General features: G+C 37.6%; 1 protein-coding gene and 2 pseudogenes across 1 annotated transcript; 2 read left to right on the forward strand and 1 right to left on the reverse strand.

Moving 5' to 3' along the window:
• The first annotated feature begins 600 nt into the window (after window positions 1-600).
• LOC120199648 lies at window positions 601-2,258 on the forward strand (annotated as a pseudogene).
• Window positions 2,259-5,978: 3,720 nt separating this feature from the next.
• LOC120199651 lies at window positions 5,979-6,682 on the forward strand (annotated as a pseudogene).
• On the reverse strand, window positions 6,598-9,160 carry LOC120199649. Its single transcript, XM_039200686.1, has 4 exons — window positions 8,156-9,160; window positions 7,322-7,529; window positions 7,087-7,216; window positions 6,598-7,000 (listed from the first exon to the last, which is right to left on the reverse strand). The coding sequence occupies exons 1-4, from the start codon at window positions 9,037-9,039 to the stop codon at window positions 6,729-6,731; spliced, it is 1,494 nt and encodes a 497-aa protein (XP_039056617.1). The 5' UTR covers window positions 9,040-9,160; the 3' UTR covers window positions 6,598-6,728.
• Between the last annotated feature and the right edge of the window lie 516 nt (window positions 9,161-9,676).

The raw sequence follows: 9,676 nt of genomic DNA on the forward strand, positions 1-9,676 counted from the left end.
CTAATTGTTAATGAATAAGGATGACACTGATAAAACATCTGACACTTGATTGGTGGAATTCCGATCTCATAACAAATTACTCGTGTTGACATGTAGGGACAATTATTATAATAAGTGTCCTGTCCAGGTGAAAGTCTCATTGGCTACCTTTCAAGGGTAACAAGAGAAAGCTTCAACGCCTTACACAGGGCACTGGGTCCATTACCGGGTATTGTTTCAAAGATAAATGTTAAGGAGTATGAAGAAGATACTCTAATCTGATTGGTAGTCAGGTTAAATAAAGAGAAATTAAAGAATCAATACGAAAAGCCATCAATGTTGAACAACAACTTCAGATAAAGCTAAATCTGGGGGGAGGGAGTATTATCCACATGGTCAAGGTTTATCACAACTCATCTTTCAAGTTTTCTACGAAGTTATTTGGTTCAACGCCGTTGGTTGACTCAAGGCGGTGGTTCAATATCATGACCATAAAAATCAGGCTGCGAAACCAGCTCGTTCAATGGCCAAGACAACGACTCTTTCTAGCTTCCATTTTCCAAGTATTTCTTTACTTATTCCATTTTCCAAGTATTTCTTTACTTATTCCATTTTCCCACCATCCAAACCTAAGCCTACGGTTTTCAACATTCAAAATTAATCGCTCAATCAGATGACTTCATAACAAATAAACTTTTTGTCCCCGTAAAGGCACACAACCCAGAAATTAGCATCTTTCTTCTTCTTCTTTCATTTTTCTTGACAAACAAACAAACAAACCCTTCTTAAATCTGAAAACTTCTCGAGGGAAAACAGGCCCAGAGTTAGTGACTCCCATGGACAGGTTAGTGAAAGCAGACGTGAAAGAAGTAGAATTAGTGTTCATTAAAGGTCAAAAGAGCTCCACAACTTTCACTTTAACGAATCTTATGCATACCATGTCCGTTGCCGTTTCTTTATCTACAAAGAACCCATCTTTCTTCTCTTTCAACAAGCCTTTCTCCATAATCCCTCCCCTTTCATCTTCATCCTACACCCTCCTCTCCCGGCCGTCTGATCAACCTCCTTTAACCAGCCCTCCCGATGCTATCACCGTCAAAACCACCATGGTTCCTCTGGGAAAAGTCAACCACGACGATATCCGCCGCCGGTTCTCCAAGCCCGGACCCCACATATTCAAGGACGCTACTTTGCCGATCTCCTTTCTGGGTCCCCATGTGATCGAGCATCTCATTTCAAGCGATACCCAAATTTCAGATACGGATCTCTTCTTGAACAGAGCAATCTCTCCGGGTGTTCCGGGAATCAAATCACGGCGCTACTCCAATCCGCTGCCGTTTCAGGGAAAGCCGATCTGGTCCGGACGCTAATCGATGGTGGCGGAGATGTAAATCATAAGGACTCTAATGGAAGGTCCTTGATCTCTTTAGCTGTTGAAGCTGGGAATCTTGATGTTCTCAATGTATTGATTTCCTCTGGTTGTGAAATTGATAACGCAGTTGACCATGTTTTCCACTACGCAGCGGCAATAAACAGTGTAGATTTGATGGATGCCTTGTTTCGAGCTTATAAGAACTCGATTTCGAACGATTTGGTCGATTTTCACGGTAGAACCCCAATTCACGTATCTGCAATCCACGGCTGCACCCAAGTTATTCGATTTTGTTTATCAGTAGGTGCCAGTCCTGAAGCTTTGGACGTCGACAAATGCACCCCACTTCATTTAGCTGCCAAGGGAGGCCATCTAGACGCCGTGGAATGCCTGTTAGAGGCATCAAATTACTCCAAATACGCATTAAACAAACAAGGGAAGACCGCTTTCACGCTCGCCGTCGAAAACGACCGATCAAACGTGTACGGCTCGTTGCATTTAGGGGACGCTTTGAGCCGTGCGGCAAGGATCGGGGACGTTAATGGGATAAAGAGTTGCATAGACGAAGGGGCGGACGTGAATGGAAAGGACCAAAACGGGTGGACGCCTTTACATAGGGCGGCATTCAAAGGCCAATTGGAGAGTGTTCGGGCTTTGCTCGGCTACTGTGGCGAGATCAACATTGTCGATGATAACGGGTACACGCCGTTGCATTGTGCGGTGGAGGCAGGGCATGTTGAGGTTGCGTTGTTGTTGATGGGTCATGGGGCGAAAGCTAATTTGAAGAGTATGAAAGGTACGAGTATGGGAGTTGGTTTGAAATCTGATTGTTGTAAGTATCATTGTTGTTATCGTAGTTGTATCGTTCAGCCTTTGTGTACTGATGAGAAGGAACGGGCTTGATGGATGGATTTGCCTGTTTTGTTTTTCACTAGTTGTGAAGATATGCAGAGTCCGTGAAGTTGTATGATATGTGATTAGCCGATGGCTTTACTTGCTTCAAGTGAATTGAAGCTGTTCATACAAAGATGAAAGATGTCATCTAATCTTCGGGTTCCAACATATTTAAGTCCGTTCAAAGCACATATTTTTGAGCTGCAACATTTGTGGCAGGTTAGGACTGATATGCATACAACCCTACCAAACTTGTTTGTTAAGGATAAAAGGAGTTTGTGGAAATTGATAAAATACAAATGACTCACTATTCTTTCATAACAAGGTAAGAACAAAGAGAACTAACAAGGGAGAAGAATGAAAGATGCCAATAGGTAACCTTAACCCACTCATTCTTCACGCGAATGTTTAAGTTCTTTACACAGAATCCTTTCACTTACCAAGCAACCTCAATAGTTAAAGTGATAGTCATTATCCTAAGAAGTCTCAGATTTAAATACCATCAACGGACATAAAATATTCATTGTCAAATAATTGAGAGTCTTTAGAACATATATACCACTTGTAATCATTCTAAATTAATAAAAAAATATTACTTCAACCTTAAAATATAAATAAAAATATCGAGGAGGAATAGCTTAAGGAAAACAGTTTTCAAGTTCCACAAAATTAAAGATAGCATTAATGAAAGAACTCGTTAGGCTAAATTTATGAAATTTTAAAATAATGAAAATTTATTAAATTGTTTATATTAAGAATATATTAATATAATATATCAGTTTTATGAACTAAAAGTGTAATTATACCCTACAACACTACTATTATAAATAGATAATAAAAACAAAAATACTATAAATATATGTATGTTAGGATGGAAGAGGCTCAATTGAACAATCAAAAAAGTTGTAAGAGGGTTGAATTTGGAAAAAATGGTTTAGGGAATAAGGAGAAAGAAAATATAGAAACTTTTGTACAGCGATTTATAGTGGTTCGACTTATCAATTAAGTCTACCTAGGGATGGTAAACGGGTACAATTTCGTGGATTCCACACCGTACCCGCTCCAACTGGGGAGGGAATGGGTATAACTTTAGTGGGTAGTGGGTGGATGTGGATTTTGAAAGTGAAACTCATAGCGGTTAGTGGACGGGTGATGGGTTTGAGACCTTACCCGCCCCGCATTCGCCTGCCCACTTAATACCCATTAAATTTTGGACCATTATAAATTTAGGTATAATTTTAGGGTTTGTCATTTATGTGTGCCAAAGAAGAAAAATATTATGTGTTTGTCATTTATGTTTCTAGGCTTTAATTATGTCTTTTATTATGGTGTTTTATGTACTTTAAGATATATGTTAACACTTAACTCAGATATCATTGGTTTATTTTATTATGTTTCTTAATGGACGTGTTTATTTTATGTTTGTTGCTTATGTATAACTTAAGGTTGCTATCAGACAAGTCTAGCCGGGTACGTCTCCAGTTGGGTAGTGGGGATGGATTTGAGAATGTACCTGCGTGGGCGGGTGTAGATTTGAAAAATTTTACCCATCATGGGTGGCGGGAGAATGGTGGATTTGAAAATATTAGGTGTGTATGGGGATGGGGGAGGGGGTATCCGCACCCGACCCGTCCATTTGTAATCCCTAAGTCTACCTCCATTACCTTAGCTCATCACTAAGGATTTTTTAACAAAATCACTAATTTGTTCTTTCTTTTTCAAGGACAAATAAATAACCTTTACACTCCCTAGTTTTTCACTTAGATAAACTATAACCAATCCCCTTTTACAAAAGATAAAAAGAAGTAAATAATAAAACCTCTCAAAGGTAGGGTGTTTACAAATTTAGCTTACTAAAAACACAAATATTTACAAGAGAGATAAAATAAGATTGAAAAAACTCTTCTCTTGTGTTTGATTGCTTTGATAAGTGTTCTAACCCCTCTTCAAGTGTCTTGAACTTGTATTTATATGTTGAAATGAAGTTGTGACAGTTTCTAGCCATTGAGGATGATTTCTAGCCATTTGGAGATGAAATCTCTGCAAAATAAAACTGCCCAGTACAGAGGGTATCAATACTCCTAAAAGGAGTATCGGTACTATCTTTGTTATTTTTAAATCAACTAGTCGTTACTAGTCGCTGGAGCCTGATGGTATCGATACTATGCCTATAGTATCGATACTACTATACAAAGTAGCATCGGTACCCCTTTGGGTATTTGTACCATTTTTACATTCTGAAATTTGAGTAATGTTGGTAGTATCGATACTACCCATTGAGTATCGATACTTCCTTTACCTTTGGTATCGATATCATATGAATATTATCGGTATTGTTCATGAGGTATCGATACTGTAAGAACAATATCGGTACTGCTTGTTCAGAAAAACATTTTGTGCTCAATTCAAAGTTAAATGAAATTTGAATAAATTCAATTCAAGTTCAAAAATATTTTGCCTTAAATTGTTATATCAAAATATAATTCAACAATCTTCCCCTTTTTGATATAACAAATCATTTGAAAAATTGTTTTTTTTTTACAAAACTCCCCCTTAATAAAACATTTAATGAAAAAGATATCAATTGTTGTAAAATGTATGAAAAATGTTCAGCTTCCCTTTTTTCATTAATAATTTAAATTTTTTCAGACTATATTTATCCCATTTTTGTTATATAAAAAATAATTCAAATTTAAAGTTCTAAAATAACATTGGATAGTAAGTGATAAACTTGACATTAAAAACATTTGAAAAATCAAAACTCCCCCTAAAAAATTACATTCCAAACAAATAATTGACTTTAAAAGCTTGACACTCAAATAAAATCAAATTTCAATAAAAAATAATAAAAATGTTAGTAGCTCATGAAATTCAATATATCAAAGTCTAAAATATTTTTACGCAATAGGTAAAACATAAATGACTCACTATTCTTTCATAGAAAGGTAAGAAGAACAAAGAGAACTAACAAGGGAGAAGAATGAAAGATGTCGATAGGTAACCTTAACCCACTCATTAAATTAGCTGACCCTTATTCACATATGTAATGGGGTAAGGGAGAGGTAGGATAGTAGTCTGCCCCCAACGCCAGGTTGAGAGCAGCTTTCGTGGAGACCTCCAAATTATGAATTGCCCCCCGTAGGACTCGATCTCACGACTCCAAGATTAAAAGCCTTGTGCTTAACCCACTCATTCTTCACGCGAATGTTTAAGTTCTTTACACATAATCCAATTTCTCACATGTAGTAGAACAGACAGAAGCTTCACTAAGATAAACACCAATTCAATAAACTCTAACACTAAGATTAACATTACTTGCCATTTTACTTATTAAACGACCTCAATAGTATTTTTATAAAATAAATATTATGTCAATCTATTAAGTATTTATAATGTTACTTGTATAACTATAAATATATAAATGGATAATAAAAACAAAAATACTATAAATATATGTAATTTATCTAAAAAAAATACACAAATTACCGAATGACAATACTAATTTTTGTTGTTGAAATTATTCACTCATAAAAAGGATTAATTTAATAAACACTTTAAATTTTCACTTCCCGCTTTATTTTAAGATACTGTTTCCCCAAACTTCAAAAATCCCACAAAGAAAAGAAAAGCCATTCCACGTTAACAATCCAATTGAATTCGGCGCCAACAAAACTCACTCTGGCGATGCGCGTGAAACCAGATCAACCAATCAAAACGCGCTGTCTCCCTTCTCTCTCGTTCAAGCTTCTCTTCGAAAAAGCTACTAAAATCTGCAATCATGAGCTCTGCAGCCACTTCAACCAAGGGAGGCCGAGGCAAGGCAATTTCCAAAGCCGTTTCCAGGTCCAGTAAAGCTGGTCTCCAGTTCCCCGTCGGCCGCATCGCTCGTTTCCTCAAGAAAGGTCGCTATGCTGAGCGCGTTGGATCTGGCTCCCCCGTTTATCTTTCGGCCGTTCTCGAATATCTCGCCGCCGAGGTTGGTGAAATTGAGATTTCTTAATAATTCCAGTGAGAATTCTATAATTTTAGACGAAGGCTTTAATTGACTGTGTAACCTTGCAGGTTTTGGAATTGGCTGGAAATGCGGCGAGAGATAACAAGAAGAATAGAATTATTCCAAGGCATATTCAATTCGCTGTGATGACGAAGAATTGAGTAGGCTGATGGGAGGTGTGACTATTGCAAATGGAGGTGTCTTGCCTAACATTAATCAGACTCTACTGTCAAAGAAGGTTGGGAAAGGAAAGGGCGAGGTCGGCTCTATTTCTCAAGAATTTTAGGGATCTTTTTTTTTGGTTGTGTAGATAGCATGTATTGGAACTTGAAACATGAGTTCTGCACTTGCTATTGTATTTCAGAGTAATGAAAATTTAGAATTGAATTTTGTTCTAAATATTGGGTTCTGTACTTACATAGTTTCTATTTATGCCAATGATTTACAAGCCATCATAATATATGGATCCATAATCATCTGCAAAATCTCTCATGAATGTGTTTTCCATATGCTTTTCGATGGAGAACTGTCACTTATCTTCACAACCTTCTGTTTCGGTTTTGTCTGCTTCCGTCGCTTTCTACTGCCATTTTCTTCAGCGTGTTCATTTTCTTTGATTATATCAACTTTCACTATGTGGTGATCCGAGGTCCCTTCTGAAGACAAAACCGAATACGAGCCCGGAATGAACTTATACAGTGAATCTGGGGATGCCAGAATGTAATCAACCCGAGTCCCATACTTGCACGTCCCCTGCACTCCTGCAGCACACAAAAATCAAAATGAGTGAGGATTATAATCAAACAGTTGGGGTGCAAAGTTAAAAGGGAATAAGTTAATCTTTTACTTTGTCCTTTGGCAATCACGACGACCGGCTCACATTCCCCTGCGAAGTCCTTGGCATCAGTGTACTGTTTAGTCTTCAGATACTCCATAACTTCAACCTTTGGTGTTGGTTTCCCCATTTCTTCGTAGTACTGTTAAGATACAAAGTTCATTAACAGAAATGTCAACTTTCAAAATTGGGTGATAAAGGATGAGGTTTAGGGAAATGCCCCACACCCCACTGCCATGGATGTTACCTTAACAATATCTGTCCACCTCTCTGTGGAATAATCAGTCCCCTCCAAGGAATTGAGACCTCCAGCTAAGATGTGTGGACCATCATTGGATTGAATTATTGCATTCATCTGCTTCATGCGCCAGTTCTCATCCAGATGGTCAAGGTGTGTGCAGTGGAAGTTGATTTCGCCTGTCTGGGGCACATCAATGGTTGCCTTTAGCACATTCCTGTCGTCAATTATCAAATTGGATCACAGTAACCCAATATCGAATTCATGAACTTTAATGGATATATACTTTCAAATTCATGATTTCGTTTTCCACTAAAACAAACAAAAGCTAGAGTTGGAAATGTTTGTAGCACTGTATCTTTTATCTTTCCCACTTCTGAGTAATGCTAAGAACTACTATAATTCACTATTTGATCTTTTGTCAGAATTCCATAATTTTTCCACAACAAAGAACCAATTTTGGGAAAGAAACAATGAGGTAGTTTTCTTATAATTTTGCAACTTTTTCTTTTTGATGCATTAGGGAAATTATAAACAAATATATATATATATATATATATTATGCATGATGGGAAGATCAGAAAATTTAGATTAATGAATTACACATTCAAGAAATGGGTGCAAGTTCTTATGCTGTCAAACGCGTACAGCTGTTATGACAGATAATTGTTTGATACTTGAACCGTCGGAATTCAAGAAACAATGTATAACTAAAATTTGTGGGCCTTTTGGCAAAAAAAAAATGATTTACAATGTCGAGCATGGATATACTCGAATTAGACTTGTGTTTGAATATGTGTATGAACAACATGGACACTGTGGTTAATAAAATGGTAGACTCACCTGAAATCTGTGTCATCGAAGATCTTCTGCACCTTCCACCGCTTGATCGGCCACTTGGAGAGCACGGCGTTGCCGTACTCCGGCGCCCAACTCTCGGCAAACACATAGTTCATCCCCAAAGCAGCGGCTAAATCAGACAAAGGCTTCATTGCTTTCTCTTCCTCTGCCTTGACATCTTGCAGAGCTAATATATCAGCATCCAACTCTTTCAACACTTCAAATACTGTTTTTCTACCTCTATAACTCCCACCACAACCATCAACCCAATTCCCCGTGTTCGCTGAAAAACTCATCGTTGATCTCAGCCGAGTTTTTCCCATGCTCGAACAACCCTCCCTTTCATGCCCCGAAAAGCCCAATTGTCGACTACGCAACAGCGAAATCTCGTTATCCGGTAAATTGATCGACACCCTTTGCTTCGATTTCACGAATTTTTGTTGCTTCGAGAGATTCTCCTTCTCCTTCATGGAATTCGGGTGCAAGGGAGAATGCTTTAGTATGCTCTTCGGCCGATCGGATTTTGTAAGACCTTCGTTTTCATAGTCGAAACTCGAAGATTTGCTTGCTCTAGGCATTGCAGGGGCCATAGAAAACATGGCAGCATTAAAAGTCGCTACACGAATAGGCTTCACCGAGCTCAATTCACCGTCTTGGTGAACTTTTGAAGTGCCGTTGACGATAGCATCGTCTATATCATCACGATGACGGTCGGGGTCGGTTTTTGGTTTAGCATACACTTTTATGACGATTTTGGACTTTGAACGGCACCGGAGTTGCCATCGGAGGTGAGTAAAGAGGCGTTTGATTCTTTTGTTAAGGGCTTTGAGCATAGTGGAGAAACGGGTGTTGTACAAAATAGGATCTAAAGCTTTTGATGATTGCATGAGAAATTTAAAGGGGAAAAAGTTGCTGGTGCAGAGTTATCTTCTAGAGTTAGAAACTCTGTCTAGAGGTTGAAAGGAGGAAGAAAGGCAAAGGGTTGAATCAATTAAGATTCCAAAAACTAAATTTTCAAGTAGTTTATCGGATCAAAGGGTTTTCAAAATGCAATCTTTTTTTTTGCTTTCAAAAAAGGAGAATGAAAATTTTGTGGGGACTAAAGATAATGGAAAGAGCTAACAACTCCAACTAATCTGCAATTAATTATTGATATATTCAAAGTCTTTTATGTGGTATTCTTATCCTGCTTTCAAAATCCCATGCAGTTTTTCAATTGAAATCATATATCAACATTGGCCAAGGCAAATGCTTTCCATACATAGGAACTTTTGTAATTTTATATTTTCAAAAATTTTAATTTTTAATTAAACGTGATAAAAACACATATTACGAATGATTTGAGAGAAGATTAGGGACGGAATCAAGAATTTATGTCAAAAGTGGGAATTTAAAAAATTATATTAAAAATTTTAAGGAAATAAAGTTATAACATTTTATGGGTACAACCGCACCTCCAGCACCCCACCGGTCCAACCCTGCTAAAAAAATCCCCTTTCATCTTTTTTTTTTTGGATCTATCTC

This window comes from Hibiscus syriacus, unplaced genomic scaffold (assembly GCF_006381635.1).
Source record: "Hibiscus syriacus cultivar Baekdansim isolate YM2019G1 unplaced genomic scaffold, ASM638163v2 tig00005459_pilon, whole genome shotgun sequence".
NCBI classification, from domain to species: domain Eukaryota; kingdom Viridiplantae; phylum Streptophyta; class Magnoliopsida; order Malvales; family Malvaceae; genus Hibiscus; species Hibiscus syriacus.

Coding starts and splice junctions, on each gene's coding strand:
- LOC120199649 (XM_039200686.1), bottom strand. CDS start 9,039: ATGCAATCATCAAAAGCTTTAGATCCTATTTTGTACAACACCCGTTTC. Junction 7,530..8,155: donor TTCGATGACACAGATTTCAG/GTGAGTCTACCA, acceptor AATTGACGACAG/GAATGTGCTAAAGGCAACCA. Junction 7,001..7,086: donor CGTGATTGCCAAAGGACAAA/GTAAAAGATTAA, acceptor TGTGTGCTGCAG/GAGTGCAGGGGACGTGCAAG.